Consider the following 17,798-nt stretch of genomic DNA (forward strand, 5'->3'; position numbering starts at 1 on the left):
CCCCTCCCTTCCACGTACCTTTCCAAATTTCCCTTAAATGTTAAAATTGAACCCACATCCACCATTTACATATCCCATCATCTTTGGAGTGAATAAGTTCACCCTAATAGTCCCCTTAGTCATTTCATATTTCACCTTTAACCCATGTCCTCTTGTTTTTGTCTCACACAACCTCATATTTTAAGTCTGCTTCAAGCATACAAAACTATGAGGTACAACATGTAATTTAAAATTCATTTTCTCCATTCACACTTGGACTTCTTCTCTGGTGATCTTCATGCAGTCAGCAACGAACTTGGTGAAAGGTTTCACCAGGTCATTGCAACCATGGGAAAACAGTATCAAGGCAACAGGAATCCATCAATGCTGGCAGACTATTGTTGGATACTGACACGAGAGGGATCAGATGTTGAGTACAAATGAAAATCAGTGGCAAAATATTTTTGGGTCGCTAAAACTAATGCAATGTGTCAGTATCATTATGCGATTAAGCATGCTAAATTCAATAAAAGTTAATTTAATGCTTCTCCAACTTCCTACGTGATACAGCAAATCTGATATTATCTTTGTGTTCAGCATAAAGTTGTCTATTATAATTCCCAATTATTTTACAGGAAGCAAACCTTCTTTTAAAAATTGTTGTTCGTTCTCTGCAAGCCAGTGAGCCATAGATACATTTCCCTATTCTGGAAATAAACCATTATCTCACCAATCCTCGTTTTCTCCTGGGGAGAATAAAGAACCCTTCCTGCAGCTCAGGTCATGAGGTTTCCTAGGTGCACTTCAACATGGTTATATCCCGTGATGATGGATTATTAATATTGCAAATTTGAGTCAGCAAGGCATTAGCTGCCTATCATCATTTTGGGATACATAGAGGAATCTATGAGGGGTTACATTTAACAAGTATTGTGATATTCTATTTAGTTTTTATCTTGTCTTTGCCTTCTAGTGGGGAGCACAGGGCTGGGCTCCAGGGATACCATCCCTGAAGCTGCCACGACGACATCATCTACATTGGAAGGTTGGGATTGGCAAAGAGGAGGATTCTAGCAAGCAATAGTTGGTACAGCTCTTCACGTTCCCCATCATCCTTTACAAAGGGTACTTTTGGGTACTGAAAAACTAGAATATCTCTGATTTAATCTTTTATTTAATTCTGGCTTTAATTTCTTCAAAACCTCGTACTTCTTTCTTCAATCTACTAACATCTCAGTTCAGTGTGAGTCACCGGCTGGTTGTGTGTGACTCTAAAAATTTTTCCAGGGACTTTTCTTTTTAGTTAGTTCAGATCCCATTCCATTTGGGATCCTGCCGATTATGCCAATTCTGTTAATGAAATGAAACATTTGGGGACATTGAGTATCATTTCACAGTCTTTATTTTACATGATATATCATGAGAGCAGGCAGCAATTACCACCTCTTACCAACTCTAAAATCTGCTTCTATATAGAGAGGTAAACATGTTTTTACAGAAATTATAATTACATCATAGAATAACACCATGGCAAATTATATCTAGACCTTGGTTAAAATTTTTATTAAAACCTTAGTTTTGTCTAATTGTCATAAAAATACTTCAATAACCACTGTTAGTATTCTTGACTATAGTTAAGGCTTTAACTTAGCTTCCAAATAATATGTCTCGCTGAACATAATTAGTCAGGTCCAGGCCCAAAATTATAATGTGGTGTTGCCAACTATGTTGGAATTAATGTCAACTTCTCTGTATGAAATTTCTTCCACACATCAACTAGTTGGTTTAAAGGCCTGTTCTATGTTGTTTAACTATATGACTCTATAAAAAAGGCACGTAGGTCAGAGGAGATAAGAAATTGGACATTTGTAATTGCTGTTCTCTGGCCTAGATTGTAAAAGATTAGGAAGAGGTTGTAGTGGAGTGCTAATGAAGCAAACAGGTGGGCTCAAGTCTGTACTCAAAAAGTTTATTTTTCTTTTGCATTTTAAGGCCACCGGAAGATCTCGCCCCTTACGCTGGAAACTGTGTCCAGGTGACACCACCACACCACGTATGAGGGCCCGGACCCTGACGCACTGACACATGGAGCCAGTTCTCCAGACCATCAATTATGTGCACTGTCACATAACCCCCCCCCCCCAAGAACTGGCACCGATGTCTGTATTTTGCGGACCTTTTAATTTGGGGGGGGGGTCCTATCCCTGCTCTTGGCCGGCTGGGATGAAACTAGCAGGCTTAAGTCCAGGTGGGCTAGTTTCAAATGATCAGTGGAGATAGGGAGGAACTTTTCACTAATGTCCAAAGTGAATGTAGAGCCACTGTTACGGATTACCTTATAAAGTCCCTCATAAAGTTGTTGTGGGGGTGAGAGGTGGGTACCCTGTGGACAAACACAAACTCAGTGTTTTAAGTCTTTGGGTACAGAGGAAGGGCTGTGACTGTGGTTGTACGGTGGGCGTGGTGCGAGGTTGCCTAACTTGTTGCGAGCGATTGGTCACTTGTTGCCAGCAGGAACTCGCCTGGAAGTGTAAGGGGGGGGATGCCATACACCATCTCAGATGATGATGCCTGAGAGTCCTCTTTTGGGGCCATACGGATCCTGGGGAGGACCCAGGGAAGTTCGTCCACCCAGTTGAGGCTGATCAACCAGACCATGAGGGCCGATTTGAGGTGCCTGTGAAAATGTTGGATTGGGGGTGGTAGGCTGTCATATGGTGCAATTTTGTGACAAGTAGGCGGGCCGATTCTGTCCATAGGGTGGAAGTGAACTGTGCAACTCAGTCCATGGTGAAATGTGCAGGAATTCTAAAACGGGATATGCATGTGAACAGCAGAGGTCTGACGCAAGTGTCCGCTGTGGTCTCGCTGATGGGGACTGCCTCAAGCCATCTTGTAAACTGGTCAACAATGGTGAGGAGATAGCAGTAGCCCTTGGAGACTGGTAGGGGCCCATGATGTCGACATGCAGCTTGGTGTCTTGAACTGCTGGATGGGTGCTTGTGGATCTTGGCAGTCTGGCAGTGCATACATGATATCCATGAAGGCAGATGGCATTCTGTCTCCAAGGCCGACCAGATGCATGAGCCTGTCCTCTCGCATCTGATGAGCAGTGACTTCAGCATGTTGTATTTACCTTCCTCTGTATGAGGTTATCTACTCTGGCTGCAGTCTCCTGGTCCAAAGACCTGAGGACATGGTAGTATTTGGAGGAGTCAGAGGTGATTTGCTTTATCTGGAACTGTGCCTCCACTTATCCGAACCGGGTGTGGGGGCGGAGTGTCCAGAAAGTAGGTAGTTTTAGCGCCATAGCACTAACCTCTGCAGCATCCATGCTGAGGGGTCCAGAGACATCTGGACCCATCGGGGTCACCAATGTAGCAGAGTGCTAATGAAGTGAACAAATGAGACCAACTTGTCTGCACTCAAAGTTTATTTTTCTTTCATGTGCTGCATTTTAAGACCACTGCAAGATCCAGCCCCTTACGTCAGAAACTGTGTCCATGTGATGTTGCCGCTCGTGTGGGGCCAGAGCCTCTGCTGGAAGAGACCAACACGCTGCACCATCTTTGATGCGGTTGCTCCACTGTCGCACGTGCGACACATGGAGCCAGTGTGCCTGACCATCAATTATATGCCCCAGCACAAGGTCATGATTTTGTCATATAGCCCCCAATATCCAATTATGGATGATACCACATGGTAGAAGGCCCTTCCGGCCTATGAATCCCGTGCCACCCAATTTCACCCAATTAATCAACCAACCCCAAACATTTCTGGAGTGTGGGAGGAAACTGAAGAACCCAGAGAAAACCCACACAGGTCACTGGGAGAGTGAACAAATTCTTTACAGACAGCACTGGATTTGAACCCAGATCACTGGCATTGTAACAGTGTTGTGCTAACAAACTACATTAATTACAAAACTGATCTAATATTAATACTAAACTAATACTTTACCAAATAAACTGATTCAAGTGGTCATGGAAATATTCTGGGAAACAATATTTATCATTCCTACGAAGGATAAACCAATTATCCACATCCAATGCTAGGAACAATTACTTAATCACTCATAAAAGGTCCATGGTGTTAACCTCCTGAAGACATTGGGTAGCCTTTGTAGAATCCTAGCGTCTTGTTCCACAAATGAAAGATGTAGTATGATGTGTAACTTGTGACTGATTCATTGTCCACATCACTTCAATCTGCCCATTCGAATTTGTTGGTTGAAGCATCTAATTTTCCCATTTGCTATTTCTTCAGGTCATTGAATGGATTAGTAGGATGGGCATCTGAATGATTAGTTTTCAAAAGCAGAAGGTGACCACAGCGCTGTTCATATGCAGAAGACAGTTTTGAAGAGTGTGTTTGACATGGATGTTGGATGAAGTTATCATCCCTTACATGTGAATAGCTTGTCAATATTTGCTAGCAGAAAACTGATCAGAGCCTGAGAAATTTGAGGGAATAAAGTGAGACAAATAAATTGACTCAGTCATTTTAATGTTTACTTTTTGAAAGCAGTAAAGATCATTTACATAACCTATCATAATTTGCTGATGTACTTTTGTAAAACTACTTATTTGAAGAATTGAACTATTTGAAGTACTCAGGCATTTGCAGTAGGTTAATTAGAATAGGTAATATGATTAATTAGTCTTGTTTGAAATAACAACACTCTTGTTACTAGCTAAATATTTTTAGGAAAATCTATCATCCACCAGACATAACAAATGTGATCCATCCAAGAATGGAATGGAGTGATTAGCAGTTTCTTGCAGACTGAATTCCATTAGGAATTGTTCAATAGGAATCAAAGTTGTTCAGGAAAATGAACCTTTTTCTGTGATTACGCAAAAACAATTGGCATCTAAGCTTAGTGCTCCTTAATCACATTTTCTTTTGAATGGTTTACGTAGTAAACCTAAATATTCACTGGATGATTGAAACTTTTCAATGGAAAACACTAAATAGTGTGTCATCTTGCAGGAATCTATCTGGAAGGATGAAAAGATTCATGCAGTTTACTGGTAGGCGTCTTACTGATTTCTTTACTCTCATTTAACATTTTATTTGAGTGGTAATGTGGAATTACTACACCAGTATCAGAAAATACTATCACTCCAGAGTATCATAGATCATAAACAATATTATTCTTCCCTTATTATCATCTACAGTGATCTCTCCTGATGAGAATTAGCAATTTAGTAAATCACATTAGCAGTAGCTATGAAATGTTGACCCATGCTTAATATGAATCAGATTGAAACGATCAAAATAGAGTTCATGTCGGGTTCTTACAACTGGCCTTTAGTTAACTATCATGAGGCTGGCTGTGGAACTAAATATCAAATGTAGTTCTTGGTTATCATGTCAAAATTACTGCAGTCATTTGCTAAATTATTTCTTTCACATACTTGATCTTTTTAACTTTGTATGCAAGGCTCTTAAGTTTTTATTGCGTTGTGCGATCTTCATTTTCATCACACAACCAAATTTTCTCTGAAGTATTCTGTCTAAACATAACTGGGTGTGATCTGTTTGCATATTGGATACTTGGAATGTCATCCACAATTTATGTGATACACAAATACACAGAGGCTCCTAACCATGTCAGCCAGTATTCTGTTCCATATTAGCATCAACTCCATGAATTGTTTTGCAATACATCTTCAATTGACAAACTACACTGTCTGAAGCTTTGGAGTAAGTCTTGACAGCTACTCCTCAGTCTCTTTTGTAACACTATCAAGAAATCCAGCAGCAAATTATCACATAGGTGTAGCTATCCCCTTAAAGGATGCTCCAATTTCTATTCTACATTAAATTGATTGCCACTCTCCACTCACAGACTCCATTTATTGACAAAGTCCTCTGTGGTTCTTTGGGTCTGCCCAACAAGGACCCCCCCCCCCCCAACCTCTCCACCCAAACAACATTTTACCCTGTAACCCTAATTAGTTCTCTGTCTTGCTTATAGTCTCCAAAACTGGCTCCTCTTCAAACTCAAAATGATCACTTTCCTAGGTTTCCTGATCATTTCCTCAGCCATTCTGATTATTTTACAGTACCTCTTGTTTTCTTCCTCCATTGATCTTCCACCTTCCCTATCATTTGATTTTTCTCCTAATTTTCACATTCCCATCCCTTTCACACATCCTCTACTCTCTTGATATGGTACAGGATTATGTTGGAAAGACGAAGCAAATACCTAAAATTGGAATTTGCAGCAAAACAAAGCACCAACAGCTCCATCAAAGCTAGTGTGCCTCCCCCACATATTGGATCATTTACAGGTCAAGATCTATTAAGAATAAACATATTTCAAGATCCTCTCAGTGTTCAAATAATTTAAATCTTAGTTAATAGTGATCTTGATAATTCCATCTAGATATGCCAGTATAGCAGGAATGCTAGTCATATTTTATAACATGTGAGGTAATATTTAATACCACAGTTTGATAAATTCTACAGGGAGAGAAGATATTTTAGCAATACATTTCCCAGTACTGGGCCAATGCATTTGGACAAAAGCAACTACTAGTGCTCTAACATCTCTCGTACCCTGAAGTCACCCAGACTTATTAATTTGGAGCATATAAAGAATTATGAGCATAGCAAAAGAGTGACTTTTGAATTATTAGTTAGAGAATTGCATTTACAATAAAAAAACAAAAAGGGTGAGATCACTGGTAACTGCATGCATCAAATTTGTAGCAACTATTATAAGGACAGCAAATGTATTCAAATTATGTTTCCACCTGTCCAAAAGGCAGAAAAACAGATGGAAACTGAAAAATAGCTGCATTTGTGAATCATTTCATATTTTTATTTATTTGATGGTGCTGTTCCTCGCAAGAAGGACATTTATTGCATAACAGTATTTCCTCATAAGTACAAATTGTCATCCTTGGAACCAATCAAATAAATCTTTGCTGTACTCATATATGACTTGTAAATTTGTTATTCAGTTCAGCGCTTGGAATATTGATTGTGACAATAATTGATTGTAAGTGGACCCTCTTGTAATAAAGGCTAAAATGTCATTTGTCCCCCTAATCACATGTTGGCTTTCAAGTAACTTCTGTATAAGTGCATCGAGCCCCCCTTTGAAAATCAAATATTTCACTACTTGCCAAATATTGTTAATCTGTTATGTGTACCGAAGTGATTAAACTCACACTTTTCAACATTGTATTCCATTCACTCATTCAACTTGTCCATATGCCCTTGAAACTTCTTTGCATCCTCTCCATACACATATCACCTCATTTTGTTTTGTCAGCAAACTTAGTAATATGACATTTTCACTAACATTAGACTAGTGGTTCAGTGAATCCTTTTTGTAATGTAGTAAAACTCTGTTAACCTATCATACTCAGAACTTTGTCGCTATCAGAGACCAAAAATATTTCCTGACAATTAAATGTTATTCCAATTAAAACTCAACACATTTTAATTAACTATTTTTATGATATTATAGAGTAGGATCATGAATCTTCCAGAGCCCCATAAGGTTAAAAGACCCTGTTTATCCAGGGCCCGGGTGTGTTGGCTTAGGACTTGATAATTTAAAGGAAATATGGGAATTGGGTCAGGTGTGTGTCAAAGGGAGCAAAGAAACCAGGATCCTCACCAATTTCTCCAGTATAATTTTTAATAGTTATTTCCTTCATTTGCTCACTCTCACTGGATCCTTGCTTCCCTAATAATGTGATCTCAACCTTTTTTCACCCACAAACTATCTTAAATGTTTCTTTCTTTACCACAGATCAGCTATAACAAACCCTGTCTGCAGGGTTGGGGGAGCTTGAGCCAATTCCCAGGCCACTGACAAGTATATTGTTTTGTTTTGGTGAGGTTCTTTTTGAAGAATTCACTTTATTTTTGTCATCAAATTTGCAACCTTATTTTACATATTGTTTGTGTATTATATGAGCAAATATAAATAGTCACCACGGACTATCTATAACAAACCAACAGACCATCAGTGATCTTCTCCGAAGAAAAAGACCAAGTAATTATTTTATTCCTTTGCCATTTCTTCCAATTAGAAATTCTCCTAGCTCTGTCTCAAGTAGACACACATTTGTCTGCACTGGTCTCTTCCTTTTTACATGACTATAAAAGTTCACGTTCTTGTTTATTGGTGCCCTAAAGTAAGGTTTCCTGATCTGAATTGCTTTGAGTATGGTTAGGACAGAAACATGTTTTCTGCAGCCTTCGATCTGCTGTTACATTTCAGTTATGTTTGGTTGGTGGGCACAGCTCTGGAAGACCTACTTGCTCATTAAAAGGCAGAGTTAAAGTTTAGGAGTTTGTACAAAAGTGAAAGGAACAGTCAAAATATATACCCATATCACATGCTATCATTCCTAGGTTTGTTAGAATATAGTCTTTCATCTTAATTGTGTGCCTTATCTGGTCCTGTAGACAATCAGAATTACATGAATGATTTTTAAATTGATTTGCTGATGCATTATCATATATCCATGAAACTACATTCATGTTTAAATTAATAATATTGAGATAGTTATTCATTTCCAATCACCTAATATGAATTAAAGAATTATTTTTCTTTTGGTTGTTTTTCAATGATGCCACTCATAGTTCAGTCTGTTTGCTTTTGTTTATGAAATGCTAGAAAGCTACATTTTTTCTAAAATGGAAAAAGAAATTAAATCTATTTGCACATTTTAAAAGTAAGGCTATTTTGCACATAATTATGAATATTTGCAAGAAGAATTTAACCTAAAAATCTGAGTGCATGATTTAACTTAGCTGAATTGGCTCATCATCAATCTTTCAGATGTCATTGTTTGAGCAATGCTTGTTTCACTAGCCGAAATTGCTGCTTCCAGAAAAATATATTTAAAAAAACATGAATTGGAAACTAGACTGCACTCAAAGGGTCTGCAATGTCATTTCAATTCCCATCCTCACTTTTCAATGACTTAACATTATAAAACCTTAGAACACTACAGCACAGAAACAGGCCCCTTCAGCCCTTCTAGTCTGTGCCAAACCATTTTTTTTTTGCCTAGTTCCACTGTCTTGCACCCAATACATAGCCCTCCATATCTCTCTCATCCATGTATCTCACTTACCCTCAGTGGAAAAAGTCTACCAACATTTACTCTGTCTGTCCCTCTCATAATTTTAAATACCTCTATCAAATCTCCCCTCAATCTTCTATGCTCCAGGCAATAAAGTTCTAACCTTTCCTTGTAGCTCAGTTCCTGAAGTCCAGGCCACATCTGAATAAATTTTCTCTGTACTCTTTCTATTTTGATATTTTTCCTATAGTTAGGTGACCAAAACTGCACACAATACTCCAAATTTGGCCTCACTAATGTCTTATACAACTTTACCATAACATCCCAACTCCTGTAGTGAATATTTTGATTTATGAAGGCCAATATATCAAAAGCTCTTTTTCCAACCCTATCCACCTGTGACGCCACATTCAGGGAATTATGTATCTGTATTCCCGGGTCCCTCTGTTCTATGGAATTTCTCAGTGCCCTACCATTCACTATGTATGTCCTTTTTTGGTTTGTCCTTCCAAAATGCTACATCTCACACTTTCCTGCATTAAATTCCATCTGCCATTTTTCAGCCCATTTTTCCAGCTGGTCCAGATCCCTTTGAAACTTTGAAAACCTTCTTCACTGTCCACAATGCCTTCAATCTTAAAGTCATCTGCAAAGTTCCTGATCCAATTTACCCCAGATCATTGATATGCATGACAAACAACAATGGTCCCAGTACTGATCTCTGAGGCACACCACTAGTCTCAGGCCTCTAGTCTGAGAAACAATAATCTACCACTGCTTTCTGGCTTCTCCCATCTAGCCATTTTCAAAGCCAGTTTGCCACTTCACCATGAATACCTAGCATCTGAATCTTCCTGACTAACCTCCCATGTGGGACCCTGTCAAAGGCCTTACTAAAATCCTTGTAGATAACATTCACAGCCTTTCCTTCAACTTTCCTGGTAACCTCCTCGAAAAACTACAAGATTGATTAAACACGACCAACCACACCAAAGCCATGTTGACTATCCCTAATTGATCCCTGTCCATCCAAATAATTCTATATCTGATCTCTCAGAACATCTTCCACTAATTTACCTTCTACTGATTTCAAGCTCACCAGCCTATAATTTCCACGGTTACTTTTGGAGTCTTTTTTAAACAATGGAACAACGTCAGCTACCCTCCAATCCTCTGGCACCACACCCGTGGCTAAGGACATTTTAAATATTTTTGTCAGAGCCCCTGCAATTTCTATACTTGCCTTCCTCCCTCACAACAGAGATCACAACAGCCCTCTCCACTGATCATTTAAAAAAAATCACTCATGACCAATATAAAGTGATAAGTGGTCCATAGAACCATAGAACATTACAGCACACAAAACAGGCCCTTTGCCCTTTCTAATCTTGCTGAACTATTATTCTGCTTCGTCCCACTGACCTGCACTCAATTCTTACCCCTCCACCCCTCTCCCATCCAGGCATCATGACAGGAAATAGCTGCATGGTGAATTTTATCTTTTCTTTTGAGGATAATTTGAATTGAAACTTGTAATTGATCCTGATGAATGAAGCACAAGAAGCTGCAACGTTGAAGTTTATCTCAAGCCAACTTCTAAGTTTTTCTCTATACTACATTATTTGCTAACTTTTGTAATTTAGCAAAAATGCTGTGATAATTGCTTTAGATTTTTCTTCCTGCTTTCTTTGAAATTCTGAATATATTATACTTTTGCCTATTTTCCCCTCATTGTGTTGAAAACTACCAGTGTTAATAAATCCTTCCTTAGTTTTCACTTTTTCACCGCTTCAGCCTGCAAACTACAATGTTAAATTTTACTTCGTGTTGATGATTTGTAGTGCAGAATTAGTACCTCATAACAGAACTTGAACTCAAATTGAGAGCTATTAAGCATTCCCATACATTCTAGTTGCATCAAGACCTGTTTTTGTCACCCCCTCCCTCCTGAACCATCATTTGTTTTCTGCACTTCTACACAAATCCTAACTAATGCCAAGAACCCTATATCAGTGTACCTTTTCTGATGTGAAAAATCTGCAATTATCTAGCCTGTTCTCCTATTGAGAGCATTAAAGCCAAGTCTCACCACGTATTAATTCGAAATGCATAACACCACATTTTCCAGTACAAGTTATTGGATAGTGATCAAGGCGAGAAGAGCAGACTGATATTTTTCATAACTTCACTAAAGAAGTTGCCAACCCCAAACTTCCATGCTGGCTAAGATTAGCCAACATTACCATACCTTGTGGTTCATTACTCACTGAAGGGAGATCTCCAGCTGCTTTCCCTGACCGATAAGTTTTACTTCATAGTGGTTATATCATTATATTCTCGCATTTTGGTTGTTTTTTGAGGAAACTAATTACCCCTTATCAGATTTTTAAAATCATATTTTTAATTTTTTTAAATGTAGATATACAGAAAGGTAACAAGGCCTTTCCAGGCCAGAAGCCTGTGCCACCCAAATATCCCAATTAATCTACAACCCCTGTACATTTTGAAAGGTAAGAGGAAACCAGAGCACCCAGAGTAAACCCATACAAATGTGGGGAAAATATAAAAGTTCCTTACAGAGAATGTCAGATTTGAACCTAGGTCGCTGATGCTGTAATAGCGCTCTACGAACTGCTACACTAACCATGCTCTAACAAACATCAAAGAACAATTTAAAAAAGTCACTTAAGGATGTTGTAAAATTAGTCATATTTGTGTGGAATGGAACACAAAAAAATTAATGTTCATCGTCACAAAAATTACAGTCATAGTTTTGTAGGCCTTAAATTTGGAACTTGTGTGGCAGTGTATATCTATGTTGTACATGTCCACTGCTGTGATCACATTCATGGTATAGTAGGAAAAGGCAAAGATAAAATCACAGAAAGGAGACATGAAGGAGAAATGTTCAATTCTGTGGTAAAAGTTTTGGAAAACTTTCCACTTTGGGAAGGATGAAAAATAACAATAGAAAGAAAACTTTGGTTAAGTAGCTGTTCCACTCACATATCACTTTAAGGAATCCCTATGCCATCGGTGCTCTGTGATTAGTCAGGGATTCCTTAAGGTGGTATGTGAATGAAAAGGGAAGGTTGAGAACTACTGCTCTTGACCCAATTGTTGCTGAAATATTTTGCTGAATAAAAATTGTCATTGGCCCATTTCCCTTGGAGGTATGAAACAGTGCATATAACAAGTCAATTAGGTACAACTAAAACACTGGTGTTCAAACTTTTTCTTCCAACCCACATCCCACCTTAAGCAATCCCTTACTAATCACAGAGCACTTATGGCATAGGGAATACTTAAAGTTGTATTTGCCTTGCTCCAAAGGCTGCCATAGGAAGTCTACGACTCTTGCTGATTTGTCAAGATTGAGGGCATTCATGACATAGAAGTAGCGGGTGTCATCAGCAGCTATGTGTCAAAGCTGCAACTGAGCCTCGGCCTGCTCAAACCATTCATTGGGAGCCTGAGCAAGACCATATGGATGGTCGCTGGCTCCTCCTGATCCATCATCTTTGGGTCCAACTGCTGGATGGACCTGTTAGGGTCACCAATGTAGCATTCGTGCTACACAAGCATGGAGAGGAATGACATGCACACCAAAATCTTGGAAAATGAGAACTGGTTTATTGTTCTGGCTGTCACGCTTATATGGGCCCCAAACGCTGGTGTCATCAGAGCACCATTCCCGCCAGAGTTCCCCATCTTCCCGCCATCCAGGAGGTCACCTGAGATGGTGGCTGGTGTCACCCCCAGGTCCACACGATCTTGTGTTCCTTTGCCATTTTGTGGCCCAGTCTGAATTTCTGTGTGTGGGACTCCACACTAGTATGACAGCACCAAAGACCCAGGATTTGATGATTATCAGGATCTTACAGTGTAAACTTGACAGAAAAATTTGCATTGCTGGTGGGAGAGTGGTGGACTTAACAAACAGATTTTTCAAAGAATTATTATCCAAACAGTGGTCTTAATGATCCTACATTGCCAAATGGAAATTCAAGGACAACTGAGTGAAACAAGGCTTTCAGTCACACTGCTCAGAGTAATTTTCTAACAGTTGATATTACATTAATTGGTCTAACCCTAACCCTAACCCTAACCCTAACCCTAACCCTAACCCTAACCCAGTTCTACTTTTGCCTTTATTGGCTCATAGTTTTTCAATCTAAAGGAATCAAAAGAATTGAGAAAATTATATTTAGAATAATGTGTTCATCAATTTGCTTTAAAATTCTAGACAAAAAGAGTCTAAACCATGAAAATTTGTCAATATTTACAAAAATACTCACTGATATTTTCATCTGGAATGTTCAGGTGTATAAATGTACCTGAATGATGAGTAGGATGCCAATCTCATTTGGATGCTATGTTTCTTTACATTGTGAATTCATGTCAAATTTACGTGAAAATCAAAAACAAAAGAAATGCACAGTAAAAGAGCTCATTTCTGTGTCTGCACATAGCTATTTGCACTGAAACGGCAACAACTTATTTTAACAACTTTCCTTCCCTGATTTCTTTTGTGTTTAGTCATTTATTTTGTGGTACAATTCCAAGTGTTCTGACAGACCTTTAATCGCTTTCATAAGTGAGCACAGTGCATTTAGGCTTGGAAGTTGACTCAACCCAATATATTCACATTGTGAAGCATCATACCTATAGACAAAGACACACATGGAGTAATATAAACTTTGGTAAGCACTTAAAGCAAACAACTGCAGACAAGTAACCTGCTTATCACAAAATCAACAAAACGAAAAATGGTACAGAGCATTAACTTTTGATTATTACTGTACATTTTGCACAACTGCTAAAGCTTATTCTTTTCGCACATCCTTTTCCATAACATCAGATTGAAACCAATGTCGCTGGTGCTGTAATAGTGTTGTCCTAACCACTAAACTAACTATGCTGCCCTTGACATCCTTTCAGTAAAATTCAGGGTCAATTTTGTTGTTATCATTCAATTGTACAAGTACAACTGGATGAAACCGTGTTCTTCAATCCTCAGTGTAAAAACATGCAAACGCATATACATAGACATAGCACACATATTTACAAGTGATTTATATGTAGTACATTTATGAAAATAAATAGATATTGTTAAATAAATAATGGATTATCAGAAGGGTTGGTATGAGCAGTTCATCAGTCATTCATCGTTCTCACTGCCCATGGGAAGAAGCTATTTCTCAGCCTGGAGTTTCTGGCTCTGATATTCCTGTATCTCATTCCTGACAGGAGTTGCTGGAAAATGTTGTGTGCAGGGGTGATTATCAATCTTGTGAGCCCTCTTCAGACAATTATCCTGGTAGATCATGTCGATGGTGGGAGGAGGGAGACCCCAGTGATCCTTTCTGCTGCTCCTGGTTGACCTCCGATCCAGTGCTCTGAAGTGTGGTCTTCCACCTGCACAAATAGTTCAGCACTTTGCAGAAAAAGATAATTATTGCATGTTGAGAAGATGGACATAATTGATCTAGGACAGGGAAAGCTACATATGTTGCTTTTCTTGGCTGGTGGGTCCATTCCCAATTGCTAGACAGCTGGTAGAGCCAAAAGTTCCAAGTACTCATGCTGTTCTATGCTGGGAGCTAGACAAATTAACCAGCACCTCTCTGCTTTTCAGCTGTTTTTTTCTTTTATGTTCTACCCATTTTACATTCTTCGTAAAGAAAATTAAGTCTATCTGTCTCATACTTTTAAAAAAGGATAGCCTGCTCCAATAACCTGACCCCATAAAAAAGTGGAAATGCATTCAAGGATGACATTTACAACCACATTACAGACAAGCATGCCATTTTTCTGATATGAACAGCATTGCATTCAGTGGTTTGGTTTACTGAATAAGAAAATCTAAACCAGTCTGTTTGAATGCCATTGGAATGTTTTTCAGTTCAAAACCTTGAGGAATGGCTATTTTCAGCTACTTTATGTAAGTATACATGTACACAATCCTTTATCCAGACATCTAAAATCCAGAAATGTCCAAAAACCGGCATTTTTTTCCTGGTGCTGGTACAGCAGAGGGAGAGAGAGAGAGAGAGAGAGAGAGAGAGAGAGAGAGAGAGAGAGAGAGAGAGAGAGAGAGAGAGAGAGAGAGAGAGACAGCAGCATGACTGGGTTGGGATGTGAGGGGAGGGGGAGAGACGGCAGCGCAACTTAGGCAGGGGGGGAGAGATATGGCACCACAACTCAGGTAGGTGAGGGGGAGAGAGACGCCAGCGCGAATGGAATGGGGTGGATACGGCAGCACAATTCGGATGGGCTTAAATCCGGGGCAGCTGGATTTTGTTCTGAAATCTGGAAAAATCCAAAATTCAGAATGCACTGTCCCTCAATGGTTCTGGATAAAGGATTGTGTACCTGTACTTGGACTTTAAATACTAAACCAAAATAAACAATGGCTCCCCCCAACCCCTCCCCTCTTACCTGTTTGTTTGGATGTCTGCCGATATTTTTCCATTCCTTGATGTAGGGCTCAAACCCAAAATGTCGGTTATGTTTCTTTATCTTTCCTATATAAAGTACACTGTTGGACCTGCTGAGTTTTTCCAGCATTGTATTTCTACTACAAACAACTCATTCACTTCCCACTCTGGATAATGTTAAAAGCTTTAACAAGAACAACATAACTTGATAAATTACCATCCTTCAGCCCACTTCCCTACTTTTTATGAAATTGTATGACAACTGATATTTCATTAATTTCACATAAGAGGTCATTCTTTATTTTGATCCCAGGTAGCATCAGTTTATAGATTGGACCATTTCACCATTGCAGCTCTCATCTTTCCTTCTACAGTCATTCAAAAAAGGTTGCTGAGCAGTTAACTCTGTTTAATGTATAATGATCTATGGCCAAGCCACATTAAAATCAATTTGAACACACACACACACACACACACACACACACACACACACACACACACACACACACACACACACACACACACACACACACACACACACACACACACACACACAAATAAATAAATAAATAACATGCACATCGATGAATTAGTTCAAAAGTACAGAGATTAAAACTCTTCTCATTTAAACTACTACTTCTGCCATTGTCTTTGCCTGGTGAATTATCAGGCAAGAAGCATACTCTCACCTTAATCAATGTTATGAAATCTTCTGATTAAAATCTGCTATCCTTAGCACCACTCTGCATTTCTTTCTTCAAGCCCTTTTATCACAAAGCACATTTTATCAGTGAACATATGGGCCAGAAGGATTGTTTGATTTGGCTTAATTCCCACTATTCATTTCATTTTTGAAACATTCTTTCTAAGTCACCTGTGAGGTGCTTGTTATGAAAACACAGAGTTTTATCATTAGGGATTCAAGGCGTACTGTCAAGGTGTAGTGAAATTATGATAATTGAGGTATTGTAATCCCATTAAAGTCAAGATGAGAAATCTGCTTTTGCATTTTTTTGTGTTGTTTCTGTGCAGTATGTTTTATTCACCTTTTGTTTTATACGTATCATGAGAGACTTTCTATTAACAGAATTATACTTCAGAATTTGATTTATCTCATTTGCCAGCATTGTTCATTCCTGATTCTGCCATCTGTCAAACCATTTGTCTAAAAATGTATTAAGTTTTACTCATAAAATTACTGCAAAAATGCTTCAATCTTTTAATGCTGCATATAATTTCAAACCTCAGTCAACCTCAAATCATATCTGTTGTAACATTGGATGCTTTTCAACAATTTTTCATTTCCTTTAATTTTGTCCCCAGTGTCTTCTGCCCCACATGCTTCCCTACCCCCATCTGTCACTGGAAAACCTATAATTTCCTGGAGTAAAACTTCATGGTCACTGGATATAACAAAAATGTCCCCAATTATTACTATAATGGATGCCGTTTTAGGACTCAATGGATCAGGCAACATCACTGAGAAAAATGAACAGTCGACATTTTGCTCAATATTACTTTATCCAAATAGAACTGCCTAAGAGGTAATACACATTGTACCAACTCAAAAAATTGTACCATTAAAAGGTGTTCATGGGTAGATAATGCAAATCCGTAGCAGAAGTAGGACATCATACTGAAGGAGGAAGGAAAATGTCTGGAAGCTAAGGATGATAGCATTGATCATGGATAGTAGCAAAACATGGACAATTACAATTTAGCTGGCTACTCACAACACCACTTTCTTTTTTCTTTGAAGTTTCATCATTCGTTTTGTGCCCAAGATTGAGGATTCCAACTTAGAAATATTGTGAATAAATAACAGGGGTAATGTGATGTATTTTATGTTAACATATGAAATGCAACAAAAAGGATCCTGGAGCCCAGAATGGAGAGGAAAAAACAAATCAGAGGAGCAATACTTCTGAGTTGTCAGTTTTTCAAATTTTGTAATTCTGCACTGACGGTCTCTGGACTGTCTGCAGCATGTCAGATGACTGGCACTTCCACCTGGCAGATCTTCCAGATCTGCATGAAATAAAGTTTGAGTTGATTGTTTCTATGGTAAACATTGACCAATGTACATATGCACCAAAATTTTCTTTGCTGCAGCTGAACATGTACTTTATATTAAAAAAAACAACTACAATAGCACACTTAATAGAATTACAGAGTCATGAAATACAAAAAAAGGTACATATCTACAGTTGTAATAGCCCAAAAGAAAATGACTTTGCAATGTGCAGGCAGTCATTTTGTGACGTTGGAGCAGTCCCTGATTAGTACAACAAGGAGAGGCTCGATAATCTGATAGTTGTTG

At 38.6% G+C, this 17,798-nt stretch overlaps 1 protein-coding gene and 1 long non-coding RNA gene across 2 annotated transcripts in view; both read right to left on the bottom strand.

The window, feature by feature from the left end:
- Positions 1–3,435: 3,435 nt before the first annotated feature.
- The window catches only part of LOC138763624 (doublesex- and mab-3-related transcription factor 2-like), a 60,022-nt gene continuing 45,659 nt past the window's right edge, over positions 3,436–17,798 (bottom strand). Inside the window, exon 3 of the mRNA XM_069938103.1 lies at positions 3,436–4,432. Within this exon, the coding sequence (XP_069794204.1) occupies positions 4,401–4,432 (32 nt within the window). The 3' untranslated portion in view covers positions 3,436–4,400. The remainder of the gene's footprint in view (positions 4,433–17,798) is intronic.
- LOC138763625 (uncharacterized) lies at positions 13,363–16,247 on the bottom strand. The gene is made up of 3 exons (XR_011357685.1): positions 16,168–16,247; positions 15,480–15,565; positions 13,363–14,475 (listed from the first exon to the last, which is right to left on the bottom strand). It is a non-coding gene; the product is annotated as an uncharacterized lncRNA (long non-coding RNA).

Source organism: Narcine bancroftii, chromosome 5, assembly GCF_036971445.1.
Source record: "Narcine bancroftii isolate sNarBan1 chromosome 5, sNarBan1.hap1, whole genome shotgun sequence".
NCBI lineage: Eukaryota > Metazoa > Chordata > Chondrichthyes > Torpediniformes > Narcinidae > Narcine > Narcine bancroftii.